Here is a 13,456-nt window from a genome sequence, read left to right on the forward strand (position 1 = left end):
TGTGCAACAGGTATTTTCGAGATGGGTTATAAAGGCATAATGCATAGTCATGTTGCACTCTTTAAGAAATTCATTCGCATGTGGCTTCTCGTTGTTTATAATTAATTCAATTCAGGACCAACCAATAACAGATAAGCAAAAATATATGAAACAAAATATAGAGATCCCTAATCATGATTGCACGCTTTAGGGTTTTAAATACAAAGATAATGATAATTATTAAAATTTATATTTTTCATCTATGTTTAGTGAGTGATGTATGTGTTGGAGACTCCCTTCCTTGCAGAAAAGGTTAATTAGAATGGGTAGTGGGGAAAGTATGGGCATTGATTTTATAAATAATAAAATTAAGAAACCATTAACATCAACAAGGTGTCGTGGTGTAGTTGGTTATCACGTCAGTCTAACACACTGAAGGTCTCCGTTTCGAGTCCGGGCGACGCCATGTGTTTCTTTTTCATTCTTTTGGGTTTTGTTTCATCGACGCCTTCGAAACGCTGTCGTGTTGACGAGGACCGACTTCTCCTTCACGCTCCATAATCAAAGCCGCGTGACCCTAAAAATTCTTGTTCATCCTCGGCTTCGTGCTTCCAACAAGTCCCACCCAATCACATTCGTTCTCCATACAACAACCTCAATTCTCATTGGCTTATTTCCTCCACGTCAGCACTCCTGCAATCTCGACCACACACCCAGAAACAACCAGAAGCCTCTTTAATCAGTCAAATCTTGATTTCCCAAAATTAGCCCTTCTTCTGTTTTTTTTTTTCCCCTCGATTTTTTTCCTTAAAAAAACCAAGTAAAACTAGTATTTTTTTAAAGATCAAATGGGATAAATAATAAAATTGAATTACAAAAAATATATCTTTTTATATAATATACATTAAAAAGGAAGAGTTGTTTCTATATAAATTTAATTTTTCAATATATTATATAATTGTAATTGTAATTTGTTGAATTCTATCCATTTTTTAATTTTCATACCATTTATGTCTAATATTCATACGTCGTAGATCATACGATCATGATTCATGAATCAACGAAATGCTGATGATTGATTCTAGTTATTATCAATTTTAGATTCATGAAATTTATTTAGAATAATTGGTAAGTCTTTTTTTTTTATTGAAAGAATAATTGGTAGTTGATAAATTTATCTTTATCTCATCATAATTTAATTAAAATTAAAAATTGTTCCAAATATAGGTTTCGCTAACTGGCTGTAAAGTATAAACCCCTCTCAACATTTCGTTGGAGAGCTTGAGAGGGATTTTGTTTTCCCCTGCGATTTCGAGTGTCTTCTTCTCGTTGGTTCCATTCCATCTCTCCCCATTCTTTGTTGATACTTCTGTGCTTTTGCCACGAGATGGGATCGCTTCGCTTTCGGATCATCGCATTCGCTCTGCTTCTTCTTCTTTCTTCCTTCTCCTCAGCTTTGCCTTCCACCTCCGATGCCGTCAACCCGCCGTACCCCAAGGCGATATCTGTATGCCAGCTTTTTCTTGGGTTTTTATTTTCTCTCCTTGTGTTTGGTTTCTTGCAATCTAATGGAGAATTATGGACCAGAATTCTTTAATTACGATCTTTTATGTTTTTTACCGTTTAATTTTTTTTTTTGTTTTGTTGAGCTGATGATTTTCCTGAATGGTGCTTTGGCACTGGGGAAAATTATGAAAAATAACTTTGTTCTTGTGATTCTGGGTATTTTTAACTAATTTGTGTGAATCAGTTTCTATATCGATGCGGTTCTGATGATGGCGTATACGGTATTTGCAGGATTTGAAAGAAGCGATTGTGAAAGGGTTAGGGTTTCCATCGGAGGATTTGAAGATAAGCGGATTTGACCCGAGAGATGCCCAAGTGGGGCATTCTGTGGCGTACGAGTTCGACCTGGAGATTGATCAGAAGGTTATTCCGTTCAAGCTTTTAGAGGACGTGAACCGGTGGGATTACGTTGATCTCCCGATTTTCCGGGTTGAGGAACCGATTCAACCCGGCGAAGAAAAGGGGCTGGTTGAGAAGAGGAGTTCGGGTGATAGGTTGCCAGTTTTGGCTCCGTTTCAGTTGGCTGGACCCATGGAACTCTGGATCCAGGACGCCAAGGATATGAGGATTTCCCTCCCTGTAAGTTCCTTTGTTCCATTCTTGAAACATCATCACTCTGTTTGGCCTTGTCTTATCTTATATATGACTGCTAGACATTAACATGATTTAAGAGTATTACAACTTGAGCGAAATTTGGGAAACCATTTGTCCTATTGAGCATGTAAATGTAATGATTTATTTAAATGTTTTAAAATATAAGACAATTTAATTAAAAAGTTAATACTCCCTTCTTTTAAAAATATAAGGCATTTTTTGAGGAGTTAAATATTATATTTTTAATTTTTTAAAATATAATAATTTTTTTTTTAAAAAAGTACTCCTGTTAACAATGATTTTATATTTATTATATGGTGTTTAATTGAAATAAATATGAAAAGATAAGGTTAGTTTAAAAATAAATAACTACTTTATTGAAGTGAAATTCATTTAAAAATGTTTTATATTTTTTAATGGAGAGAGTAATTCTTTTTCAATTTTACCGTTTAAGTGAGAGAAAATTGAAATGTAATGTAATGATTAAGTGTGAGAGTTTAAAATTATATTAAATAAAAAGTAATTTTTATATGTTTATATTTTTGTTTAGAAAAAATAAATTTATCAAGTGTTGTTATTGAATTTTATTAAAATACATCGTTTCAAATTGTTTTATAATTTAGGATGAAAAAATAAGTTGTTCTATTGGTATTTGACGAGTCCCTTGGTATGAAACCGAGTATGATTTGCATATTATGATGTGACTGGCAAGGAATTATTATTTGAAGTAGTACATTCTTGTCAGATACATTCACCACATTGCATTTAGGAATTGTTCTATCATGTTTCAGTATTTCTCCTGTGCCAGTGTCTTGGGTCTTAAATCCCTGTCAAAATTTGTGCTTTTTTTTTTTTTTATCTCGAATGTAATTAAATTAGAAGATCTCGACAAGAATTGAAATGACATTGTGGATAAGAATAACTAATTAAACTGATAAGAATAATAACTTGAACTTCAATGCTATCTGTGTTTTTTTAAAAAAAAAAAAATTGATGGTGCCCGTCTCACCCAAATTTCATGGATTTAATTTGTTCCAAACCCTTGGATTTTGTATGTTGTGTTAGTATCCAATAGTCAAGTGGTATCTTTGAAGCACCAAAATAGAAGAAGAATGAAATCAAGTCTGTCGCTATGAGATGTTTCAAATTCAACTTGAATAATTCAGTTTTTGTTGTTTGGAGATGTCTGCGTTAGCCGTTATGTCTAGTATCCATACTAGTATCTATGTTTTTAGGATTTAACAGAGTAAGTAGTGAAATCCTCAGCATAAGTAGGACATCCTTGGATGGTTCTTCCTGTTGATCTGTATTCTGCATGAATGGAATCGATTTTATTTTTCTGACTAGAACTTGGTTTGGTTTTGCAGCATGACGTTGATGCTGGTGTGCTCAAGAAAGTGATAATAGCAGATGGTGCTGTTGTCACTGTTAAAGGTGCTAGATCAGTTAGCCTTCGCAAACCACTTGATATCCCCCTCCCTTTGAACCAAACACACAATGGATTCGCCGCTGGTCTTATGGCCTTGGCGGAGCAGCTCCGCCATGCTTCCCGCACCCACGTACAGGGTGATCCTCTTCTCTCTCTCCGCATTGTTGGTCCAACATCACTTTCATCCCCATCCTCTTCACCCTCTTCACATAACCGGCTCAAGCTCAAGCGCCTTGCACCAGGTCTGGTGGAACTATCTTCCCCAGTAAACACAAAGGCCATTGAAACACTATCTCCCATTGATATCCTAAATGATGCGCCGACTCTCTTGGCTCCAACTCAGTTTACCACAATGTGGCCTGTTGCTTCCATCAATGGATCAAACCCTAACTTGTTGGGTTTTGAGGCTCTCTTGTCTTCTGTGTTGGGTCCTAAGGCAAACAAGAAAGGCTCCTTCAAGTTGTTGAAGGCAGATGTTTCTGCTCAGACATTTGTGAAGATAGGGTTTCAGGCAGAGAAAAGGCTTAAGGAAGGAGATGAAGATGTGTTTAAGGATTTCCCAGAATGGAGGACTAAGCCAGAGACAGTGAGGATGCATTTTGAGGTGCTGGCAAAGGTTGATGGTGATAGAGTGATACCAGAGAGAGTAACGCCTGTGAACCCTGTAATTGTGGAAGACACTGTGGCACCAAGTGTGCTGACTGGAAATGTGACCATGTCTAAGGTGCCAATAATTGACGCTCCTTCCAACCCCTTCACCTTGTGAGATGAAGGAGGAGGAGCTTGATTTTGATGGAGTTAACGAATGGAATTGTAAAAATATAGGAGGTTTTAATTTTTAACTTGATTATATTCTTTTCGTTAAGAAGTTGATTATATACCTAATCATCATGAAACCTGTAAATATGTATCTTTGCTGAGATGCGATGTTTTAAGAGACCATCATAAAGAATTTTACATGCAAGAGTTGCACTTCGTTTGACTTGTGACTTTGAGGTGCGTATGCTTTTTCATGCGATGTATAATGGCGCACACGCAAAATAGCATATATTCTATTTTTTTGGCCCTTTACAATGACTGATTCCCTCAGAAAGAGAGGATTCATTTAACAGAACATACAATCATCTACAAACAATATTACCAGTTTTAATTTTAATTTATATCTCAAACGCTTGACATCTTACATCTACAGTGCCGCACTTTATTTCTGATGTAAATTGTAAGAAAATAATTCACAGTTCATTGTATGGAAGTATTCAAAAAAAGTTGGGATCACGTACTAAAATTACAATATAGTTTTCCAGTTTACTCCAATTTCATACGAATGGTAAAACCAAAATCACAACAATAGGCTCGAGAAAAATCTAATATAAACAAGGGGATTGTTATTATATTATTATTATTATTATTATCACACGAGGTCGTTGTCGTTGGGACAAAACCCAGTTAACTCCTGACATCATTTAACTTCTGATGAAGTCAATCCCTTTCTGGATGCTTCCTGCTAACTCTTTCTTTGCTTTCTCCAAGCCGATCCTAACAAAAATCAAACAACAAAAGTTGCCATCCATGTTGCTTGGCAATTTCAACAAAGAAATTAGCAGAAAATTGGATACTCTAGTCATACCTTTCATACTCATTCAGGGGTCCGAGTTGATAAACCTCCTCAGCTCCGCCACGGCCAAGACGTACCTTGGTCGCGAAAAAGGGAAGTTCTGTAACCTATTAAAGACATCATCCATCATTAAGTCAAGTTCATGAGTAATGATGTAGAAAGTGGAAAAGGAAAAGGACTGTAATATCAGACCTCAGAAGCAACAAAAGCACACTCCACCACCCCGGCTTCTCCTTTCAAGCCGCGGAGGCATGCATTAGCGAATTTGGCAGCTGCATACGCCTACATGATCAAAGGTAAACTTTCTAGTTTGTTAGTCTGCCCACTATGAGTAGATAGGATCCATTGGTTCTAGGTAATAATTCCTGAAACTGCAAAAATTAAAAGATAAGCTGTTGACCATTGATAGAGTTGCAGAACCAGCCCCAGCCTTTGCCTGTAACATGAATGATTGTCGTTAGATGACAAACTCATGATGAATAGATCATAACTAGAACTGTTGGGGGGGGGGACATAATAGTTTGAACCATTGTGAATCTCTTCTGTTATTACTAAGAAAATCTAGGCTGTTTCTTGGATCATATAGTCAAACTAATAACAAGCTTGAATGATTAATGTTTCAGTCTGTCAGAATGTCACATAAGCAAGTATTAATATTGTATTATCGTCAAGTATTTATTAATGAGAAGGATAATTCATGCAATTCGAATCTTCTTGATCTCATCAGCTGAGCACTAATATCTGACAGATATACTATCATTTTTTTAATATTTGATTGAAATATCAGAATAGCAAATTGGCATCAACAAGGTTCCAGAAACTTCTAAATAGAAAGTATAAAAGTTTAAATGACCACCATGATTAATGTTTTTGAGATGTGTGGGAGAAGCAAGCAAGAAGGAAAGAGAAAAGAGGTAGATTATCAATATATCAAGAAAAGCTACAAATTAAGATCAACGATTAAATTTCAATATACTTATAATCACAACTTTAGATAATTTATTCATATAACATCACCTCAACAACTTCTGTTCCACCATTTTGGATGCGGTTGGTAAGGTAATCAACTTCTTCAGGACTGAAGCTACTGGGAGGCTTAACCTAAGAGAAACAAGTTAAGACTGTTAATTGGCCAGTTGTACCATATAATAATTTGAATCAGAGGGACCTTCAAAGCAAAACCTGTGACAACAGAGGCAATATTGTGACTCCAGCATGACCTCCCACGACAGGAACATCAACCTCTCTAGGATCAAGACCCAGTACCTCTGCCTGAAAGAAAAACAAGATAGGATTTGAAGTAAGGAATGATAAATTAAAGGCCTTTTTCTCAACAGATGGTTCTGACTTTTGCTTACCACAAAAGTATTTGCTCTCACAACATCAAGGGTTGTAACACCGAGCAGCCGCTTTGGATCATATGTGCCAGCTTTCTTAAAAACTTCTGCAGCAATAGCAACAGTAGAGTTCACCGGATTGCTAATCAAGTTGACAATTGCATTGGGACAGCACTTGGCAATTCCTTCACAAAGAGTCCTCACAATTCCAGCATTTATTTTAAACAAATCATCCCTTGTCATTCCAGGCTTCCTAGGAACACCAGCTGGTATAACCACTAAGTCCATGCCAGTGAGCGCACTCTCAAGCTGTGGTTGACCCAAGAAGCCACGCACCTAAACAACCAAAAACAATTTGCAAATAACTATCTAGCTCCTTAAAGAACAAGGCATGGATGTGGTCTTTTAAACATGTCCTGTCAAACACTTCCAACATTTTTTTCCAATTCAGCAGCAAGTAACTCCTTCAAAAGAAATCTCCCACATGTCATAATTTGGTTGAAGAATGCAATAGCAAACACACAGAGGTATGTCTAAGGCTTTCTCACAAGACGACACAACAAAATGCTCCTCCAGTACTCAATCAATATAAATCATTTTTAATTACTTCACACAAATTAATATAAGTCACTTTCAACTACTTCACATAATTACTACTTTTCAAAATTACCCTCCAATTAAAATCACCTTATTTTAGTTATCTTTAATTTCTTTCTTATATCTTCTCTTTCAATAACACAATTAACAAAGTAACTTATATTTAGAACCATCAACCATGAAAACTTTCTAAAATGTGACTTGTATTGAAAATCGAAGAGAGGGTATTGTGTGACTGCAATTTGGGATCAGAAACTCATTTTTATAAAGTATCCATGCTCCATAGATCAATAATTGAACACTAAGACACCAAGTAGCAGCCAAGTCAGAAATTTACCACAGCTCCAGTGTCCATGTGACTAACATCAGCCGTGACACCAGGGGAGTTTACGACATCATAAAGATGAAGAACTGAAACTAGTGGGTTCATCTTCATCAGCAAAGCAAGGGGTTGGCCAATTCCCCCAGCAGCACCTAAGATAGCAACTTTGAATCCAGGTGACCCACCTTTCGCTCGGCAATCAACTCTCTTCAGATGAACATCACCGCCTTCCTATCAAATACGATAAGCAAAGAGCATCTCAAATTCACTTGATGACACAGCAACTTACGCCAGTCATGAAATTTCGAATTCAAATGAACAAATTATAACGACCCAGCAGGATAGTTTCGGATTTTGAAACAAGTATTACAGCCATATAGGTTTAGACGTTGAGAAATTGAGAATTAAAGCTTCCAATTTCGTCATTTGCTGAGTTTCTATATTTTTTGGAACATATAACCAATCAGCTTTCGTTCAATCCTACTTGTGTTGTCTGAACTATCCGAATTCGAATTTCAGTCCAAATTGACAAATCGAAAATCAACCCGAGCTTTTAAGTTTAAATTACCAGAAGAGGACACGATAATTTAAGCAAATCAAAGGAAGAAACCTGAAAATTAGGAGGCAGAAGCTGATTCCTGATTGTTGCAATGCGGCGATTGGCCTGTGCATTAGCTTCCATTTCTTTGTTCCACCGAAAATTCAGACAGGGAAGGAGCGCAGTGGTGGCGTGGAAGAGTTATATATGAATTTTGGATTAAACAATAACTATATAATGAAACAAAACATGAACAATCATATCCGTATCTTTTGTGCCGATGATCTCGTCTTTGGACCATACATGAATTTTTTGTGGAATGGGATTTTCTGATCCATTATCCTGTTATCTCATGACACAAATGAAAGGCCCTCAGAATTTTTCCAGAGAACTTCACAAAAACCCTATTTTGTTGTCGACTGATCCCGACCCGCATGTCTGGTAGTCTAGTTTCTTATGTTTTTTTTTTTTTTTAAGAAAGTAAAATATTTTTGTTTATGTTTTGATTGGAAAAAAAAAATGCTTTGAAAAATGTTAAATAAGGAAAAAGAATCATGGTATTATGTTGTCCAACATTGTAGATAGTTGAAGACTTAAATTGATGAGAATGTTTTTTAATACGAAGGTCATGAAACTAGGTAAGATCAGTTAATAACAAGTCTCTGCATTAAAATAGCGGATCATCGTTGACAGTAGTATTAAACTTATATTGATTAAATTAGGGAGTTAACCAATCAAGTATTTGCTTCTTTTAAGATATGATTGATCAAGACGGTCCAATTACGCGTGACAAGTTCTATGATAATCTTGATGTGTTTTATTAGGGGAAGATCATCTAAATGCCACTTTCAAATGAGTGGGAAGTTGAATTGACATTCTTGCAACCGTGACCTCAACATTTTTTTGAAGTTTCAAGATTGTAGTTCGTTGGTATCTTCTATGTGGCAATTTGTAAAAGCAAATCATTCTAGTTATCAAATGATATACAGACTTGAGGCTTTGAAGGGAGAATTGTTATTTTGGAATAAACAAAAAAAAAAATGGCAGGATTCAAAACAAAATTAATGAGCTTGAACAAATGCTTTCTAATATTGCAGCATGTAAACTTCGAATTTCGAACTTCAAAGGTGTCGATGCACAGAATTTAAATTTAAGAAAAGAAAAAATAATTATTTAATTTTTGTAATTTTGACTCATTTATAATTTATTTCTTAAATTTTAACTTATTATAACTCAGTCTTTAAAATTTTGACTCAATTATAACTCGATCCTTCTAATTTTAATTATTTAAAATATTAGTCTTTTTATCTTGAAAATAAAATTCTAAAAATTAAAATTATGATGACATTTAGGGATTAATTTTAAATTAGTAAAACTTTTAACTTGATAAAGATTATAAAGATTTAATCTTTCTAATTTTATTTTTTAAAATATAGAGATTAATATTTTAAATAATTAAAACTATAGAAACTAAGTTACACAAAATTAAAGTTCAAAAACTGAATTATAATTTAATCAAAATTTTAAGAACTGAGTTATAATAAATTAAAACTTAAGGATTGAATTACAATTGAGTTAAAACTATAGGGATTAAATAATTAATTTTTTTTTAGAAAACAATTAGAATTTTTGTATGAGTGTGAAGAGTCTTTTAGAGGCTCAAAAAGCTAAAATGTCATGGGTGTTAAATGGGGAAAGAAATACAGCTTATGTTCATAGTGTTGTGGAAAGGAGGAGGTCATGTAATGCTATTCTAAAGCTTAGAGATGATAATGGATCTTGGGTGACTAATACAGAGGAAATGGCTACTCCTGGGCAGGAAGGATATAGTGCCAGATCTTTCAGTGTTTTTGAGAGATTTTGAAAGATGATATCATGGATTTGTTCAATCACTTTGTTTAGCATAGATCATTTCATATTGTGTTGAATAATACTTCGATTATTTTGATCCATAAAGGCCACTCGTCTTAGTCAATGGATGATTTTAGACCTGTTAGTCTTTGTGATGTACTTTACAAGATAACATCTAAAACTGTTGTGCAATGGACTAATTTGGAAATCTTGGATAAAGCTCATTTCATCGTTTCAGAATGCTTTTGTTGAAGGAAGAATAATTTTGAATAGTACTGTGTTTATTACAATTGATATTTTAGAGAGAGTGAAAATCCTTGAGAAGCGACTTGGAAAAGGATTTGCAATTTCAAGAGATTCTCTTCCTCGGAGGCATTTAATATATGCAGATGACATCATGCTCTTTGCTAATACATTAACAAATCTAAATCTACATTTTTAGTGACATTTAGCTCTAATGTGCCTCATGACAAGAAGAGATTCACAAGTACTCAGTTAGGGATTAAATTTGTGACTAAGTCTGGAAAATATCTTAGCTTGGCATATTTGTTGACTTGGAAAGAAATAAGAGATTGTTATTTGCTGACTGAGGAAAATATAGTAGTTAGATTTTTAAACAAATTTCAATTTTTACCTTTAAAAAAACCTGGCACCAGAAATAAGAAAGAAAGGAAAGAGATGAAAAACATGGATGAATAAAAGGAAAGGGAGGGGGGGGAGGGAGAGAGAGAGAGATGATACTCCCTCCATTTAAAAAATATAAGGCATTTTTAATAGAATCTCACTCCTAATAAAGTAGTTACCTACTTTTAAATTAACCCTATCTTTTCATATTTACCGCTATTAAACACTTACGGTAAATATAAAGTCATTATCAATGGGGACATTTTAAAAAAAGGCAATAATTATATCTCAAAAGATTAAGAATGTTTTATATTTTTTGACATTCAACTCTTCAAAAAATACTTTATATTTTTGAACGGAAAGAGATGAAGAACATGGATGAATAAAAGGAAAGGGATGAAGAGGGAGGGAGGGAGGGAGGGGGGAGAGAGAGAGAGAGAGAGATGATACTCCCTCTGTTTAAAAAATATAAGGTATTTTTAATAGAATCTCACTTCTAATAAAGTAGTTACCTACTTTTAAATTAACCCTATCTTTTCATATTTACTACTATTAAACACTTACGATAAATATAAAGTCATTATCAATGGGGACATTTTAAAAAAAAAAGCAATAATTATATCTCAAAAGATTAAGAATGTTTTACATTTTTTGACATTCAACTCTTCAAAAAATACTTTATATTTTTGAACGAAAAGAGTATAAGTAAAAATGTCAAAGGAAAGAAAAGGTTTAGGAACCAAATACCAAAGCCGTGACTTCAACTCCTCCATGAAAGTAAGATGAAAGCCACATGCAGATGAGGAGTAAAAATTTTAAAGGGAGAATTTTAATAAAAACTCTTGGATCATACTTATATAAATTTAAAGTTTTTAAATTTATGAAATTTTACTGTGATTTAGGAGTAATATTTGATATTAAATTTCTAAAAAAATGATAAAATTGACCCTCATTTAAATTAATTTTAGAACTTTTCTATTTCACTTGTTCATTAATTTATTTCACTTGTTAATTTACTTATGAAATATTATTCATTGTGCTGTTTAATTTATTTTTATTTTAGATATTTAAATTATCTTAAAACAACTTATTAATTTATATACTATATGTTGTTCATTTACTTATGAACTATTGTTCATTGTCTTATTTCACTTATTTATTGTTAGAATTTCACTTAATTTTATTTTAAGAAAACGAACAAGTGAAGTAAATCAATTAACAATACTCCTTAAGTAAATTAACAAATAAAGTTAAGCAATAAACAAATAAAATAAGACAGTTTTGATATTAATTTAAATGAGAGATAATTTTTTTATTTTTAAAAAAAATTTAATGTCAAATCAGTACCTTAAACTATAATAGAATTTTAAAAATTTAGGAACTTTAAATTTAAATAAGCATGGTTTGAGGGTATTTATTTGAAATTGTCCCAATTTCAAAATTTTATTTTTTATTTTGCAATGTGCCGTCCATAGCAACTGATCCACGTCTCCTTCACTTTTCTTATAGGACTTAACGTTTTTTAATTTTTCAATTATATTATAATATTAGTAATAACTTGTGTCTTAGTTGCAGGCTTTTCAAAAATAATATTTAAAATATTATTATTAACACCCCCCTCTCTCTCTTAGAGTAGATAACCCAGATAAGTCAAATTTATTCGAATCATATTCAATTTGAACTGAGTTTAAAATATATTATTCTCTTAAAAAAGCTCATATAACCAAATATGATTTTAACTTTTTTGGCTAGGTTCGGATTAGCCTGTCAGGCTTGATCAAAATTACCAACACTATATATATATAGAGCTGAAAATTTCAGTGGTTGGGCTCAATTTGAGCCAGGCTTATTCGAATCAAGCTTAAAATATCCTACCCTCTTAAAAAAAAACTCATATAACCAAGCCCGACCCTAACTTTTTTTAAGCGAATTTGGACTGACCTGTCAGGTTTGGTTCAAATTATTGGCTTTACTATCTCTTAACTTTTAAAGTATATCTCGGTAATTAAAATATTTTTCTATTTCAATCAATTGTTGTTTTTTCTTATATTCTATATATTAATATTCTATATATTTTTCTATTATAATATTCTATATATTTTAATTAAATTTTATTATTTTAATTATAACTGATCTGACTTTTGATTTAACCCCAACGAACCACTACATTGATCGGTTTAATAATTTTTTTAATTTTTAATACCTCTATAATAATATACTCAAATATACAGTCTCTTAATATAAAATGAGCTAAGGCATAAAGAATTTATTTATGAAAAAATAAAAATATTATTTGGAACTATTCGAGTAATTAAATAGGCTTGAATATTAAAAAATTATTTTATTAAGCATGGCCTAAATTTTTTTTTTCAAATTTATTTGGGTTAGCATGATAAGCTTGATTTAAATTACTAACGCTACAATGAAAGATCTTGTGCTGCATTATTTGGATTTGAGAAATAAGAAACTTGTTAGCTTCGTTTGTGATAAGGATACCGCTAAAAAATTCTTGCTTCTTCTTTTCAGAATTTCCATCATAGGATAAGTTGGTATGACAAAAAAAAAGTACAATTCCCCATTAATGTTAACTTCAAATATTTATATTTGAAAATTAAGAAAATTGTCCATTCCTCCTAAAATTGAATTATTTATGTGGAAAGTGATTCAAAAAGTGCTTCCCACAAAAGTAAAATTTGAAGAATCATAATCTCTAGCCTGTAGGTGGGTGTAAACTGTATATTTAGGCATGAATAGAAACTTCATGGAGAAAATCTTTAATTCATTTTTTGTTACTATCTCAAAGACATATACAAGTTGTTCCTTCTCTCTGATCCAATGGCTCATTTAAAAAGTAGAGACAGATCCACTAGAAAAATTATTGCACTTAAGAGGAGGGTTGTCACACATTGAAAAAATCATGTGGGCTTGTTCTTTGATTTTTATATTAATCAAAACTTAGTTATTTGTAGAGTTATCAATAAAAGCCAGGTTAGCTTTTAAGGAC

The 13,456-nt window shown here is 32.8% G+C and overlaps 2 protein-coding genes and 1 non-coding gene across 3 annotated transcripts; 2 read left to right on the forward strand and 1 right to left on the reverse strand.

Annotated features, from left to right (window-relative positions):
• The first annotated feature begins 371 nt into the window (after positions 1-371).
• TRNAV-AAC (transfer RNA valine (anticodon AAC)) lies at positions 372-445 on the forward strand. The gene has a single exon. It is a non-coding gene; the product is annotated as a tRNA-Val (tRNA).
• Positions 446-1,251: 806 nt separating this feature from the next.
• Positions 1,252-4,557, forward strand: LOC129285697 (protein TUNICAMYCIN INDUCED 1). The gene is made up of 3 exons (XM_054921484.1): positions 1,252-1,486; positions 1,777-2,124; positions 3,507-4,557. Exons 1-3 carry the CDS (start codon positions 1,367-1,369, stop codon positions 4,332-4,334), a joined length of 1,296 nt encoding a protein of 431 aa, XP_054777459.1. The 5' UTR covers positions 1,252-1,366; the 3' UTR covers positions 4,335-4,557.
• A 264-nt stretch (positions 4,558-4,821) lies between these two features.
• On the reverse strand, positions 4,822-8,354 carry LOC129285698 (malate dehydrogenase, glyoxysomal). Its single transcript, XM_054921485.1, has 9 exons — positions 8,050-8,354; positions 7,455-7,670; positions 6,542-6,856; positions 6,366-6,455; positions 6,201-6,284; positions 5,584-5,619; positions 5,376-5,465; positions 5,196-5,290; positions 4,822-5,104 (listed from the first exon to the last, which is right to left on the reverse strand). The coding sequence occupies exons 1-9, from the start codon at positions 8,119-8,121 to the stop codon at positions 5,032-5,034; spliced, it is 1,071 nt and encodes a 356-aa protein (XP_054777460.1). The 5' UTR covers positions 8,122-8,354; the 3' UTR covers positions 4,822-5,031.
• Between the last annotated feature and the right edge of the window lie 5,102 nt (positions 8,355-13,456).

Source organism: Prosopis cineraria, unplaced genomic scaffold (genome assembly GCF_029017545.1).
Source record: "Prosopis cineraria cultivar Desert tree isolate PC_DT_omini unplaced genomic scaffold, ASM2901754v1 PC11, whole genome shotgun sequence".
Classification (NCBI taxonomy): Eukaryota; Viridiplantae; Streptophyta; class Magnoliopsida; order Fabales; family Fabaceae; genus Prosopis; species Prosopis cineraria.